Source organism: Podarcis cretensis (genome assembly GCF_951804945.1).
Source record: "Podarcis cretensis genome assembly, chromosome: 6".
NCBI classification, from domain to species: Eukaryota; Metazoa; Chordata; class Lepidosauria; order Squamata; family Lacertidae; genus Podarcis; species Podarcis cretensis.
The window spans coordinates 79418702-79435618 of NC_137175.1; the positions used below are offsets into that span (position 1 = coordinate 79418702).

The following is a 16917-nucleotide window of genomic DNA, read 5'->3' on the forward strand; positions in this document are numbered from 1 at the left end:
AAAACCATATGCAGACATTCACACACCCTTTCCGCCCACTAGTGTGGAAAGCAGGCTGCTTGGAAACACGGCCACATATACAATCTGAAACACAGATGGGGCATGGAGAGGTGGTTGGAGGATGGATGGCGGCTAACAGATTGAGGTTGAATTCTGACAAGACAGAAGTACTGTTTTGGGGGGACAGGAGGCGGGCGGGTGTGGAGGACTCGCTTGTCCTGAATGGGGTAACTGTGCCCCTGAAGAACCAGGTGGACAGACTGGGAGTCATTCTGGACTCACAGCTGTCCATGGAGGCACAGGTCAATTCTGTGTCCAGGATAGCTGTTTATCAGCTCCATCTGGTACGCAGGCTGAGACCCTACCTGCCCGCAGACTGTCTCACCAGAGTGGTGCATGCTCTGGTTATCTACCGCTTGGACTACTGCAATTCACTCTATGTGGGGCTATCTTTGAAGGTGACCCAGAAACTACAACTAATCCAGAATGCGGCAGCTAGACTGGTGACTGGGAGCAGCTGCCGGGACCATATAACACTGGTCTTGAAAGACCTACACTGGCTCCCAGTACGTTTCTGAGCACAATTCAAAGTGTTGGTGCTGACGTTTAAAGCCCTAAATGGCCTCGGTCCAGTATACCTGAAGGAGCATCTCCACCCCCATTGTTCAGCCAGGACACTGAGGTCCAGCTCCGAGGGCCTTCTGGCAGTTTCCTCACTGCGAGAAGCCAAGTTACAGGGAACCAGGCAGAGGGCCTTCTTGGCAGTGGCATCTACCCTGTAGAACGCCCTCCCACCAGATGTCAAAGAGAAAAACAACTACCAGACTTTTAGAAGACATCTGAAGGCAGCCCTGTTTAGGGAAGCTTTTAATGTTTAATAGGTTATTGTATTTTAGTTTTCTGTTGGAAGCCACCCAGAGTGGCTGGGGAAACCCAGCCAGATGGGTGGGGTATAAATAAAAATTACTACTACTACTACTACTACTATTATTATTTAAGTTGGTAATGTGCAGACAGCCTGACTCTCACTCAGAGTAAGGGCACCGTGTTGCAAAAAGCGTTGCCCTCACTCCGAACTGGCATTACAGTGTGATCTGATTAGTTACATGGTATCCTGAATTTATCACACACACACAATGTGATCCCCAATTATCTGCAACTGCTACTCTCAGGAAGAAGGCACAGGGTGGGGGCAGGGAAGGAGAATTAATGCAACTGGTAGATTCATCTGTTGTTTGCCTTGCAGTTACAGAATTACCCCCATGCATATGTTGTAATAGCTGACTTATGAGGTTTTTTAATCTTCAAGGTAATGTGTGACAGTTGCAATTGCTGCATTATAAACATAGCCACATACATCCACTGCATAGGCAACATCCATTAAAAAGAAAGAATAAAAAGGTAACATTTTAAACTTATTGGGGTGGAGGAAATGTTTCTCGGGCTCCTGTATTAAAAGATGCTTGTACTGTTGTGTCTGTTTGTCATAGTTAAGTTATTCAGTGGCTGATGGGGGCACAATATTCTGACAAGATGAATTGAAGACACCTATTTTGAAAAACTGTCCAGTGCAACTCTGTAAGCCTATCTTAGCAAGGAGCCACCTGACTCGCAAATAGAATGGTCTCATACGTTGTGCATTGACAACCTAACCAGACATTATCTCATATCGCTCAACACACACGGCAGCATGGCACAAAATGTTCAGTAGCCAGCAGCGCTGTGGCCTCCCTAGCACCCCATTAGGAATGTAAGGCAAGCGAGCAAAATTAAAATACATCCTCTAGTCTTACTACTTGTGGGCATCTAGGCTCAATGCCTCCATGTAAGCAGTGAGAAATAGGTAAAAATGTAAGCAGTGAGAAATAGGTAAAAATAACCCAAGTGCCAATTTTGGTGTGTGGAGGCCATGTTTCTAATAATACCAATAATAATGCTTTATGCAGCATTTCCCAAGTGTTCAAAGAGCTTCATGTGCATTTTTAAGAGATGTAAAAGTGAGGGGTTATGGGTGGTTTGTTTCCGTTATTGTTCTTATTGTGTATTTTGTATTTTGTATTTATATGCTGTGGACCACCCTGAGATCTTCATCATTGTTGCCCATGCTGCAGATGGAAGGGCTGAGGCTGAGAGAGAAGTACCGTATTTTTCGCTCTATAAGACGCACCTAGTTTTTGGAAGAGGAAAACAAGAAAAAAAATATTCTGAATCTCAGAAGCCAGAACAGCAAGAGGGATCGCTGCGCAATGAAAGCAGCAATCCCTCTTGCTGTTCTGGCTTCTGGGATAGCTGCGCAGCCTGCATTCGCTCCATAAGATGCACACACATTTCCCCTTACATTTTAGGAGGGAAAAAGTGAGTCTTATAGAGCAAAAAATACAGTACCTATTGATGGCAGATTCAAACCAGCAACTTCCCAGTCAATAGTTCAGGCTCTTAGACACCACATCAGTTTTCAGTTCAACTTTGCTTAACAAAGGTAATTGTTTCACAGGCATCATAGGGGAGGGCTGGATGCAAGTTAAACAAAACATTTGGCCCAAGAAAAGGAAAAAGGCATTAGCAATCTCTGGCACCCCGTCACTTTCCTTATACTAGGTTCAAGCTGAGGCACAAAGCTGAAATGGTTTTAGAGTATGTGCTTTGAATGGAGAAAGTCTCAGGTCTCCGTGCTACAATCCTTAGAAGGATGGGAAAGCTCAGCAACAGGGAAGGGGTGTTTCTAAGACTAGGGTGAAACTGTGAAGCTCTCTTGTAATTTTTGCTATTGCTACATGTTTAAACTAGGGTGGTGCTGTCGGTCTCAGAACAGAAAGCACAGATGGTATAAGCTCAGATGACAAGACGTAGTTTAATGGGGGGTAAGCCTTAATTGGGACACGGGTGGTGCTGTGGGTTAAACCACAGAGCCCAGGACTTGTCGATCAGAAGGTCGGTGGTTCGAATCCCCATGACGGGGTGAGCTCCCGTTGCTCAGTCTTTCTCCTGCCAACCTAGCAGTTCGAAAGCACGTCAAAGTGCAAGTAGATAAATAGGTACCGCTCCGGCGGGAAGGTAAACGGTGTTTCTGTGCGCTGCTCTGGTTTGCCAGAAGCGGCTTAGTCATGCTGGCCACATGACCCAGAAGCTGTAGGCCGGCTCCCTCAGCCAATAAAGCGAGATGAGCGCCGCAACCCCAGAGTCGGCCATGACTGGACCTAATGGTCAGGGGTCCCTTTACCTTTGCCTTTAAATGTTTAAACTAGTTATATTTATAATATTGAAGTGTGTGGGGTTTTTTTGGTATGTTATTATAGTTTTGTTTTGCCATGTTATCATGAAATGTTACAATTTTACTGTTTTGCCACGCTGCTATGAAATTGTTACTATGTTACTATTGTTTTGCTAAGTTATACTGACACTGTTACTAAGTGACTATCGTTTTGCCAAGTTATTATGAAATTGTCACTAGGTTACTGTGTTGCCATGCTATTATGGAATTGCTTTTGTCGTGTTTGTTTCAAACACATCCCTGTTTCTTTGTTGTAAGCCGTTTTGAGCAGGATTTTTTTTTTTTTTGCCGGGGGGTGGGGGCGGAAGTGGCATACAATTAAAATGAATGAATGAAAGGTTCTTGCATGAGACTAGGACACAAGCCTGCCATTTAGAGTAGTTGATGACACTGGTGTGACTTCATACCTTTAAGTACCTGTATGAGCTTTAATACTGGCAGCCCTATATAGGGAATTTTTTATGATGGATGTTTGACTGTTTTGGATATTTTTGGTTACCGTTTGCTCTAGTTATCTCCCACTTGGACTACTGCAATACGCTCTACGTGGGGCTACCTTTGAAGGTGACCCGGAAACTGAAATTAATCCAGAATGCGGCAGCTAGACTGGTTACTGGGAGTGGCCACGGGGACCACATAACACTGGTCCTGAAAGATCTTCATTGGCTCCCAGTATGTTTCTGAGCACAATTCAAAGTGTTGGTGTTGACCTTTAAAGCCCTAAATGGCCCCGGTCTTGTATACCTGAAGGAGTGTCTCCACCCCCATCGTTCTGCCCGGACACTGAGGTCCAGCTCCGAGGGCCTTCTGGTGGTTCCCTCACTGCAAGAAGCCAAGTTACAGGGAACCAGGCAGAGGGCCTTCTCAGTAGTGGTGCCCACCCTGTGGAACGCCCTCCCATCAGATGTCAAGGAAATAAGCAGTTAACCTATTTTTAAAAGACATCTGAAGGCAGCCCTGTTTAGGGAAGTTTTTAATATTTAATGCTGTATTGTTTTTAACACTCGATTGGGAGCCGCCCAGAGTGGCTGGGGAAATTCAGTCAGATGGGCAGGGTATAAATAATAAATAGCGCAATGTTGAATCCCACTCCATGGTGATAAATGGGCACAGGCTTTGTCAAGCATCTACCCATATGTTTATCATGGTATGCTTACCTATAGGTCCCAACATTCAAGTTCTGCTACTCAAGATCTGAGCAGGGAGCCTGCTAAGTAGTTCTGAGTAAAGGGGAAAAAGCATGTGTACCATTCCTCAGCATTAATATTCATCCTTACAAACAAACTGCAAGATAACAGCCTCACTTAATCACTACGATAGGAAGCTGGAACAATCTAGTGTCACACACCATCATTGCTTGGTTTAGGGGAAATGAGACTTTTATTTCCCCAAAGACAAATCTTACTTTGTTATTTTCTGGCCTTAAAACCACCAAATCACATTGCCACACATTTTATATCAGTTTGCTCATAGATCTGCTCTATTTGATTACACTTAGTATACTAACAGTGCAGTCCTATACACAGTGCAGTCCTGTACTCAGAAGCAAGTTCTATGAAATGCAATGGGTTTTATTCCAGGTAAATGGGTAACTGAGAGAATGATTCACTGTGCAGAGTAGGTTTGCATAAAAGTGCACAGGATTGCCCTGTGTGTCATGGTTTATTCCAGACCTGTACACTTTATGACTCACCAGGCCAAATGCTGTCCAAAAGCCATTTATTGATTTAGTGTTCTTGTACACTGCTAGGGGAAAAGCTGTAGTTCAGAGGGTTCCAGGTTCAATCTCTGGTGTCAGGCTTCAGGGAATCAGCCCCATGGCAGTAGATAAACAGAACAAACAAAAGGAAAGTCTTGTCAGTTAGTTTCTTTAATAAACACAGTGAGAGACAAAAGAAAGCAACTACCCAGAATGGTGACGCTCCCAATTAAGGCTTAAAGGTAAAGGTAAAGGGACTCCTGACTATTAGGTCCAGTCGTGGCCGACTCTGGGGTTGCAGCGCTCATCTCACTTTATTGGCCGAGGGAGCCGGCGTACAGCTTCTGGTTCATGTGGCCAGCATGACTAAGCCGCTTCTGGCGAACCAGAGCAGCGCACAGAAATGCCGTTTACCTTCCCGCCGGAGCGGTACCTATTTATCTACTTGCACTTTGACGTGCTTTCGAACTGCTAGGTTGGCAGGAGAAGGACTGAGCAACGGGAGCTCACCTCGTCACGGGGATTCGAACCACCGACCTTCTGATTGACAAGTCCTGGGCTCTGTGGTTTAACCCACAGCACCACCCGTGTCCCTATTAAGGCTTAAAAGGTAAAGGTAAAGGTACCCCTGCCCGTACGGGCCAGTCTTGACAGACTCTGGGGTTGTGCGCCCATCTCACTTAAGAGGCCAGGGGCCAGCGCTGTCCGGAGACACTTCCGGGTCACGTGGCCAGCGTGACATCGCTGCTCTGGCAAGCCAGAGCCGCACACGGAAACGCCGTTTACCTTCCCGCTGGTAAGCGGTCCCTATTTATCTACTTGCACCCAGAGGTGCTTTCGAACTGCTAGGTTGGCAGGCGCTGGGACCGAGCAGCGGGAGCGCACCCCGCCGCAGGGATTCGAACCGCCGACCTTTCGATCGGCAAGTCCTAGGCGCTGAGGCTTTAACCCACAGTGCCACCTGCGTCCCTTTCATTCTCCTTTCCCTTCCTCCCCCACAACAAACACTCTGTGAGGTGAGTGGGGCTGAGAGACTTCAGAGAAGTGTGACTGGCCCAAGGTCACCCAGCAGCTGCATGTGGAGGAGCGGAGACGCGAACCCGGTTCCCCAGATTACAAGACTACCGCTCTTAACCACTACACCACACTGGCCCTTATTAAGGCTTACCCCCCATTAAACTACGTCTTGTCATCTGAGCTTATACCATCTGTGCTTTCTGTTCTGAGACTTCCTGAGCTCTTCTCGACCTTGGGGAGAGCGGTTGAGGAATGCTGTCAAATGACTGTGAATCTGTTAACCCTCTCTCTCCCAGTGCTTCTTTTTCTAGCTGTTCCCCATCCAGTATACCCCAGCTTCTGCCCTCTGAACTATGCCCCTCTGCCAACTACTGTCCCATATCTACACTGTCTTCCTGTTCCTGGGAAGATTCAGGATCAGGGGGAGGGGTGGCTTCCACTATTCCTCCTCAGTGCAGCCCTTCTCAGCATGGTCCCTGACACCTGGCAGGTGCAGCTCTTGGTTTGAAGCTCTGGAGACCCTCTACCAGTCAGTGTGGACAATACTGAGATAGATAGACCAATAGCCTGACTCAGTACAAGGCTGCTCCTCATTTTCTCTTACTCAAAGAAGCTAATGACGCACATACCCCTGAAACACTCTATTTGCATGTTGTTGTTGTTGTTGTTGTTGTTGTTGGACTACAACTTCCATCAGTCTGAAAGAACATGGCCAATGGTCAGGGATGATGGAAGATGCAGTCCAATAACATCTGGGGAGTCAAAGTTTCCCACCCTTGTTTTAAAGGAACAGTACTAGATGTGGTCAAAGATGCAAAGATGTAGTAATAATAATAATAATAATAATAATAATAATAATAATAATAATTTATTTATACCCCGCCCATCTGGCTGAGTTTCTCCAGCCACTCTGGGCGGCTCCCAATCAAGTATTAAAAACAGTACAGCATTATATATTAAAAACTTCCCTGAACAGGGCTGTCTTCAGATGTCTTCTGAATGTCAGGTAGTTGTTTATCTCTTTGACATCTGAAGGGAGGGCGTTCCACATGGCGGGCGCCACTACCGAGAAGGCCCTCTGTCTGGTTCCCTGGTTCTCCTTCAGGTATACAGGACCGAGGCCGTTTAGGGCTTTAAAGGTCAGCACCAACCTTTGAATCGTGCTCGGAAACGTACTGGGAACCAATGCAGATCTCTCAGAACCGGTGTTATGTGGTCCCAGTGGCCACTCCCAGTCAACAGTCTAGCTGCCGCATTCTGGATTAATTGCAGTTTCCGGGTCACCTTCAAAGGTAGCCCCACGTAGAGCGCGTTGCAGTAGTTCAAGCAGGAGATAACCAGAGCATGCACCACTCTGGTGAGACAGTCCGCAGGCAGGTAGGTCTTAGCCTGCATACCAGGTGGAGCTGGTAGACAGCTGCCCTGGACACAGAGTTAACCTGCGCCTCCATGGACAGCTGTGAGTCCAAAATGACTCCCAGGCTGTGCACCTGGTCCTTCAGGGGCACAGTTACCCCATTCAGGACCAGGGAATCCCCCATACCTGCCCGCTCCCTGTAAGCAAGAAGTTTGCATACTGAAAAAAATAGGAGCTATACAAGATCTACTAGTTATCTGAGTTGACTCGCTCATGTTAAACAAGCCTATGGAGGCTTATGAAAGTTCAGTTAACTCAGATAACCAGTAGAACTCTTGCATAGCTCCTATTTATTTCTGTGTGTACAAATGGTTGCCAGTCTTACTAATGTAAGTAAGGGAAGTCCCATAGTGGCACCATTTAGGGAGAAGAGAGAGGTCAGCTCCCATTCACTGTGTTTCAGACCATGGTGTGATTATTCCTAAGAACCTAACACCAGTTCCTTATGAAACATACAAAAAACCACAGCAAAGTATCTTAAATGCATGGGGTTGGTTTCAGACTAGGTCAATTAAATTTAGGTTCCATGGGGACATGCTTGGTATGACTCATATCCCATTGACTTTTAGTGGGATCCCAGTTCAAATAACTTATTCTGGATCCAAGGTGATCCAAAGCTTTTCGTAATGCAGTCCTGTCCATATCTAAGACCATATCCAAGTCACTCAAAGGCTTTTTGCAATGTATTCTCAGCTGTTTTGAAACTTGCTGAGGGTCCTGGCCTCTCCTCACTCACTATTCATGAGCTGAGGAGGATGCAGGCAATCAAATCAGATTTAGAAAGCCAGCTGTGATAGAAACAGAAATGTAAAATTAAACCTTTCTGGGTCTTCAACTGTGAGTCTTTCTCATGCGTTCCACCAACATGGGAAGCTGATGGGTCAGGTGAGATTGAAAGAGGCAAAGCTGGTGGCTAGCTCTGATTTAGGACATTGGGCCATGCTAATCCAAATACTATGCATTTGGGTTCTTAACTGCACCTAGCAGTTAATGCAGGAATACATACAAGATATGTCAACACTGGCCTGGAGCAACTGCCAGGGTTTATAGTCTGGCCTGGAGAGTCAGTCTCAAAACTCCATCAATTCAAGTTCTGCATCTGCCCATCTTATGGGGCCAGTAACATTTTAGAAAAAGGGTAAAGTTTGGAGTTGTGGTGACTTCATTAAGGAACGTTCCTCAGGGCCTTCCCATTCCTTGGAGAAGTCTAAACCATGTTCCTCAAGAGTCTGAGGGGTAGCAGTACTTCCCTGAGATTCAGGGGGCAGGATGTAGAATCTAGGGTGAGCTTCCCCATTCAGGAAAGACCAGAGAGTGAGTTGAACTTTTCCTTGGAAAGCAGTAGCTTTGGGGGATCCACCTCCAAAGGCTCTCCAAACAGAGCCAACGTGGTGTAGTGGTTAAGAGCGGTGGACTCATAATCTGGGGATCCGGGTTCGCGTCTCTGCTCCTCCACATGCAGCTGCTGGGCGATCTTGGGCTAGTCACACTTCTCTGAAGTCTCTCAGCCTCACTCACCTCACAGAGTGTTTGTTGTGGGGAAGGAAGGGAAGGGAGATTGTTAGCCGCTTTGAGACTCCTTAAGGAAAGTGAAAGGTGAGATATCAAGTCCAAACTCCTCCTCCTCCTCCTCCTCCTCCTCCTCCTCCTCCTCCTCCTCCTGTCTTGGTTGAGGCCCATGATACCAGGTGGGTCTACCCTGTACATTCATTGAGCCATAAATAAAACTTTGAAGTGGCACTACTCATAAAAACTGAAGACATGGAGTAGATTTCACATGCCCATGCACACACCACTCTGGAATGGAAGGGGCCGCTGCATGCTCATTTGTTTCCCCTTTCTCTCTGAGAAAAGATGTGGACTGAACCCAGAGAAAAATGAGAGTGACTGTAAAGATGGGGAGAGGTGGCTGCCCACTAAAGATCTCTTGCAAGGCTCCCTCTAAAAGCTGGTCCTGTTTCGAGGACAGAGTTTTGCCATGTGCCTCGGAAGTCCCTAGCTACTAGTGCCCAGATTAATATTTTGCAAAGAAAGCTACCACCTAGTCCAGGAACTTTGGTGGTGTTACAGCGTTGCATACTGAAGAGGTACAGGCCTCGTTCATTCACTTCAAAGGAACCAGTGTCTCTGTACACACACATCCACTTGCGTACATGCAGCAACCCTTCGACTGAAATGCATGGAAAGCCTCTTGCAGGCAGAGGAATTCCATGTAAGCACTGGAAAACTCCTCACTTGCAAGGGCTGGGAAGACTGTAAGAACCCTTCTACATGGCAATATTTCCCTTTGCAGCTTGGTGTTACTCAACTTAGAAAGGTTTCCTTCTGTTTGCCCAGAGTGACGAATTGGTTATGATTGAATGATGGCTTGCCTTGAGTGATCTCCGTAGCTCAAGCCTACCAAGGTCAGAAGTAGCATTCTGCTTTCCAAAAAATAGCACAGAGATGCCATCTAGCAGTGACACTTAGGAATTTCCAGATCTTGAACATTTCCTTCCTTCAATATATATCAAATCGTTGTGTAAAAGACTAGCATCCCCACCTCCAGGCTCAGTATCCCACCCCTTCCAGTATCTCAACAGCATGTAGAGGAGGGGAAAGAGTCCCTGAAGTGCATCATCAAATGAGAAATATATATATATATACTTCCATATATATTATTCTAAAAATGGAAATTCTAATCAGTGGCTAATTAATACACACTGCATTTCAGCCGGAGTATCGAAATAAAACTGGTGCGCATTCATCAGCATTAAAAAAACCTGCAGAATTAATTAGTGCTTCTTTTTCATTAATGTCTAAGTGCAGTCAATAGTTTGCTGTGCTGAAATAGGTGATTTAACCTAGCCCTGAAATCACACCTCTCTAGAAAATAAGTTAACTCAATAAAAATGGAGCCAGTGTGCAAAGACCTTAATTAGGGTCCCCCCCCACCCCAGTAACATAGATCACCATGAGGTGGCGATACACAAACACTTTCCTACTGTTTAACCTTAAAGGACCTAAAACTTTGCCAGCACTGAAGCATTTAGATGCCTTATTCTGCTGACTTCTTGGAAATTATTGCAGGATTCTACGAATCCAGCCGATGCCTCTTGATGAAGAACAACGATGGATTCAGAGTGATGATTCTGTGTACCTTCTTGATGCACCTTCAAAGAGCAATGCCATACAACATTCTCTGATGTGACACGCATCTGGGTAAGGCTGCAAGTGGATTATGTCAGGCAATGAGTTAGGCATAGATACTATTTGCAGATAAGTGCAAGTTTATCTGATGATCTGACACTGTCTTTGGGGGATTTGTGTATCACTGTCACTACTTTCCCTTATCTCCAGCTGTAAAGGATTGTTATGAGTATAGGAGGCAGGGGGTGGGGGCTTGAGAGAAGCTGTATGCGAGATTCTTCTAACCCTTAATGTCAAAATGTAAACCAGACAGTGTTAGAAACTCAGATATATAAGAAGGGGGCCAAAGGGCTCCTTAAACCCAGGTTACAGTAACCAAAATGGAGTGTCTAGCTGCCATTTTGAGACAAAATGGCTCTAAAGTCTTATTTTCCAAATGATGGACTGACTGTGATTGATTCTCAGTTCAACATATGGTTAGTTCAGATTACAGGTTGAGAGCTTTGAGGACTTAAAGGAGAAAAGTCTCTTGATCCAGGGGCAGTTGGAATATTGGCCCATTCCAACCTCTTTTTCTTAATAGTGACTGTTCCTGCTCAGGCTCCACAGAAAGAAAGCATTTTGGTTCCAGAAATCCATTCCGGTTTTCCAGATAAAATACAATTGATAGAATTACGCAGGATGGGGCATAAGTGTACAAAAACAGTCCAGATCCAACAATCTCCAGGCATCCACCTTCAAACGGTGGAGATGTCAGGGGCCATTCTGGCTCCCAGGTATCTTCACTTGGTTGCACTGAAGCCAGGCTATATCCCTATGCTGAAATGAAGGGCAATTAAGAGAACAAAGCAAAGGGGGCTCTGTGCGAGATGGGAAATGGGTGTGGCCCCTCCCTCAACTCAGAGAGAGTTAGAAGGACAAAGTCTGAGTTGAGAGTTTGCAGTGATGTGAGAGAGTCAGAGCAACATCTGAGGCCGGTTTGATTTCTGTTTGAATCCCATTGTATATACAGTGGTGCCCCGCAAGACGAATGCCTCGCAAGACGAAAAACCCGCTAGACGAAAGGGTTTTCCGTTTTTCGAGGCGCTTCGCAAGACGAATTTCCCTAAGGGCTTGCTTCGCAAGACAAAAACGTCTTGCGAGTCTTGCGAGTTTTTTCCCTTCCCCCCTTTTTCTAAGCCGCTAAGCCGCTAATAGCGCTAATCCGCTAAGCCGCTAATAGGGATGCTTCGCAAGACGAAAAAACCGCTAGACGAAGAGACTCGCGGAACGGATTATTTTCGTCTTGCGAGGCACCACTGTATGTGTAAATAAACCATGTATCATAAGGACACCACAGTCTCTGCTGTGTCTCATTGCAAAAGGAAACACAAACTCTGGTTTAGAGCCTGGAATCTCGCACTGCTCAGAGACTGGGGCGGCATGCAACAGTATAATAACTCTAAAGGGAGAAGAGTTGCACCCAAGAAAACAAAGTGATTTGATAAGCGTTGCTGACTTTAAAAAGAAAGAAAGAAAGAAAGAAAGAAAGAAAGAAAGAAGAAAAGCAATCTCTTTCTCAACTCTGTCCATTAGACGTCTGAGATGTCTCTCTTGGAAATTCACTGGAAAACTTGCATTCACGAATTCAGTAAGAAACTTGAGAAAGGCATTTTGCTTCAAGAAGCTTGCAAATTACATATATATCTAGGTTTCCTGCATTGCAGGGGATGGACTGGATGATCCTCAGGGTCCCTTCCAATCTACACTTCTACGATTCTATGTATTTTCTCTACTTCGGTTCAGAAAATTCCAGGAGAGTTATGCTGAAGTGAAAACTTTAATCTTAGGAAATCTTATTTTTGTATTAGAATTCCATTTCACTATTTGCATCCAGAAGAATCCTCAAGGCACGATGTTCAGACTGAGATTCCCCTTCTGCAATGTAAAAATAGTTTTCACCTAAGTCTCTATTTTGATACCCCCCTAAAGCCCCTGTGTACAGAATGGAAAGTCATTGCCATCACCTCCGCGTAGCAAGAAAAGGCTACCACAAAGGTTCGAAACAGTCCGAAAAGTTTGTCCTGACCTCCCACTTCCAGTCTCATTTTGGCTCATCGAAACAGGTGGCTTACTAACACGGGCATGGAGACTTTTTGCCAATGGCCACACTAGACATTTTAAGAGAAATGGTAAATAAACAAATGCACACAGCTGCAGAAGGCTGCCCTCGGGATGCAGATGTGGCAGGTGGAAAGGAGCTAGCACTTATCCTCCAGCTTTTCTGCTCAAAATGGCAAAAGCTGGTTTTTCACTTGTGGGGAGGGGGCAGAGCTGCATTCCAGCCTCTTTTCCCCTGTGGGTGCAAAAGTAGCAGAGAGGAGGCAATTTTTAGTACCCCCAAAAAAATAAACATGCAGTGAAGCAGTCTCTCCCTCCATCATTCCTCTGCTTAAGCTTGCAACCTGCAATAGTAACTGGTTTTCAGTTAGAAATGAAATATTAGGAGACTGTTCCATGCATGTCGATACTGACCTTGAGTTTTGCTGAAACAAACAAACCAACCTGATCTGACTGAATTTTGAATCCACTGGTGTTCTGCACAGATCAGTCACGCCTGCTCCTAACTTGTTGCAGTTCCTTTGTTTTTTGGCCTCATCTCCCTCCCTCTCCTCTCCCTCTTCATTATATATATATATATGGGGGTGGGGAATGGGGATCAAAAGGCTTTCTGGCCACTTAATTTGTTTGATGAAATGGGCAGCAGCTCCTGAAAGCTCATGCTAAAATAACTGTATCAATTTCAAGGTGCCACAGAACTCTTGAGGTTGGGGTTTTGTTGTTGTTTACTAAAACAGACTCAGCACAGTTTCTAGAGGTAACTTTGGAACATTTGGTTCTGCCCTAGCTCTCAAACCTCTTATTCTTATTCACAACACTTTTAGAAAATATTGATTTGCTGCCTGAAGAACTGTGTGAAATACAGAACATTAAGTGCCATTTTACCATAGCTGTCAACTTTTCCCTTTTCTTGCGAGGAATCCTATTCGGAATAAGGGAATTTCCCTTTTAAAAAGGTAAAAGTTGACAGCTATGCATTTTACAGGTGAGGAAAGTGAGGACAACCAGCTGTACTGGGCATTAAAGCTCTCACCCCCCCCCCATTCCTTTCAATTTTTTTGGGGGGGGAGGGGCCCCTGATCAGAAACACACTTGACATTATTAATATCATCATCAGGATCATTAGCATTTCACCTTTTACATATGTCGCTAACAACAGCAAAAATAAAAAAAAAAAGTTTTTCAAACAGTTCAGGAAAAAAACTAAAGTTACTTTAAAAACAAGACAAGACAAACACACCAGCTCACTGTGGAACTTCTCCAAAGAAAAGAAGTTTATGTTTGTGGCCCAATGACTAATTTTCTAAAAGGGGGGGGGGGGTCCAGTCCAGTTTTGCCTCTAACTCTTCTTTTAAAGGAACACATTGATTGGAAGGAAAATAGGATGGCTTTCTTCCATGTATATATATCTTACAGGGATGTAACTCAACACAGGCATCTGAGAAGCTGTGAGCACAATCTCTGTCCATTCACCCAGCAGCTAAGGCTATTGATAAAATGCTCGCCAGGTTGGAATCCCTAAACTCTTTTTCAGTATACCAAGACTCAACACACATGAAGAGATCCTAAAAGTACAACTAGAGAGAGTACGATCAAGACAATCTTGAGCTGCTTTCCTTTTTAACCTTAAACATAGAATGCATCAATAGTCACTTTTATCAAAACTGTTTCTACAAATTGCTGGTCTGCAAAAGGACTCCATGCTTTCATAAAATCAGCACTACTGCAAACACACATTTTCTACAAGAAATGTTTGTGCGGTATTTACAATTCATGGCTTTTCCCATGCCCCCATACCTAAATCGTGCTTCCCCCAGTAAACCAATCTGAAGTTTCAGCTCAATTGCCAGTTTGAAGATTGTTTCTATATTTAAGCTGAACACCCTAGATTACATGCTTTTGATGTGAGCAATTCTGACATCCATCAAAACACAAAATGCTGTTTACAAGCCCCAAAAATAGTCCACACTCCTTGTTTGGCACTTCAGTGCCTCCGTAAAGCATTCACCGGCATGCAGTGTGGAGACCACACACACCACGGAGGGGCCCACAATGGGTATTTTATATCAGCAGATAGGCATCAAGTCATCCAGAGGCGGCACACAATGCAAATCTTCCACTCCAAGGCTTCAGGTTTGTGCTGAACAACACATGCAGTCGCCCGGCCTACTGGACTTCACTCATCTCTTACTAATGGCTTTCGACAAGTCTCATTTTCAAGGTCTGATGGAATGGTTTTTCAAATTCCCAGCCCAAGCCAGGCAGCATCATTTTTTTGTGTTTTTAAGGGGCTGTCATTCAACTGCAGAGCAAAGCTTATTTGCTCTCACAAATGTAACTGGGGGGAAATAATGGGGATGATGATGCTTCTCTACAACCTGAGGGCAATTGCAATTGCACATGACTAGTGGAAGGGAGAAGCCCAACCTTCCTACCCCTTCCTCTTCTGCAATATAAAGGCACGTGCCTTTATTCTTCCTCTGGAGGGATGCTTCTCCCCATGATTCCAAAGGGCTACAGATTTTATGCATCCCCTGATCGCTATGAATAAACCCATCCCTTGTCCACGGCTATCCTGTTCTGGTGTCATTTCCAGCTAAGGCTGGGACAGCTTCCAGAGTTCAACAGATAAGACATTGTCCATGGGGAAAGCCAGTCGCAGCATTCCTAGTGTTCTAAGCTATATCCATCACCCGTCTCCTTTCCATGTGGGTGATCGTCAACAAAACTTGTATAGTAAGATTTGGGGGAGGGGGAGGGGGAGGGAGGGATACCCAACAACACAACCAGAGCAAGTCATCCAGGAAGAAAGGGTGCAAGCCAACATTAGCCGTATTCGCAGGAGACCCCCTGAATTCAAGGGGCTTCCTTCAAGGGGTCTCCTCTGAGCAGGATTTAGCTGGGTACCACCCAGTGTCCGCTTTGTTATTAGACTGGATAGGATGTTTGTCTGCGTGTGTGTGTGTGTGAGAGAGAGAGAGAGAGAGAAAGAGAGCATCCTCATCCTTTCAACTGTTTGGGGGAAGGCAGCCTGCAGTGCCCCGCTGCTGTTTGCCTTATTGACCACTTTCCAACATTGCAAGGTGAACGCGCGCATACACACACACACACACACACATTGCCTTTTCAAACAAGACGGAAAAAAGCAGCCCAGGTTGTGTTTGCGGAAAGCCCCACTCCATCCATCCCCTCCCCTTCTGGCAAAAACTACAGCGCACCCATTGCTAGGAAGACAAAAAGGATGCGCTGGGAAGCAAAGAAGCAGGAATATATACAGTATATACAATCCCCAAATCCCCCATTGCCTGCCCCATTAAAACAGTGGGGGTATGATTACGATTTTAAGAACTTAAGGAAATATCGCAGGAAGGGGGGGTCAACTAGTAGTTCCAGAGGCGAGAAAGAGAACGGGCAATGTTTGCGGAGGGTCCTTCCTCCTGCATCTCCTACCTTGGAAGGGTCCAAGCCGGCCAAGAGAGCCACGAGCAAGAGGTTGAGGATGCTGGCGGAGGGCTGCATGCTGCTCCCGGGGCTGCTGGGCTGCTGCTGCTGCTGCTGCTCTTCCTCTTCTTCTTCTTCTCCTCCTCCTCCTCCTCCCTGCTCAGCCTCTCCTTCATCAGTCACTGCAGGGACCCCTCTCGTCCGTGCCACTTTCTGCACGCCCGCCTGCCACAGCCAGGAGAAGGCGGCAGCGGGAGGCGGCGGCGGCGGCAGCAGCAGCAGCCCGGGGGACGCTCATTCATTCCGCAGGCATCCTTCTCGGAGCGAGGAGGGAGCGCGGCGGCGGGAGGGGGCGCCCAGTCCAGGCGGAGGGAGAGAGATGGAGAGAGCCAGCCGGCGAGAGGGCAGGGGGAAGCGGGCGGGCCGCGTCGCGCACGCCCCGCCACAGCCGCCTCTCCGCCCCCTCCTCCCTCCGCCCTCACAGCGGCCAGCCCACCCTGCCAGGGAGGGAGAAGAAAAGTTTGCCGGTCCCCTCCTGACTCCAAAGAGCGCGGAGCCAGGCGGGCGCTGCGCAGGGCTGACCGGCGGATGTGACATCACCCAGCCCTGGGGGCGGGGGTGGGGGTCAGGGAGGCAGCCGGTCAGCGCTAGAGGCCGTGGTTAGGGGGGGGTGCACGCAGAGGGACGGTGTGGGGTGGGCGCTGAGGGGTCAGTCCTGACTTCTTAGCCCACCCACAACCCCTCTGGAGACCTCGAGGTGCCTTCCAACATTTCTCCCATGCAAAAACAAAATAAAAAAATTCCTTCCAGTAGCACCTTAAAGACCAACTAAGTTAGTTCTTG

At 46.4% G+C, this 16917-nt stretch overlaps 1 protein-coding gene across 1 annotated transcript in view; it reads right to left on the reverse strand.

The window, feature by feature from the left end:
- OLFM3 (olfactomedin 3) overlaps positions 1–16570 on the reverse strand; it is a 167258-nt gene extending 150688 nt beyond the window's left edge. The window contains exon 1 of the mRNA XM_079981546.1: positions 16084–16570. Coding sequence (XP_079837672.1) covers positions 16084–16152 — 69 coding nt within the window. The 5' untranslated portion in view covers positions 16153–16570. The remainder of the gene's footprint in view (positions 1–16083) is intronic.
- Positions 16571–16917: the final 347 nt, after the last annotated feature.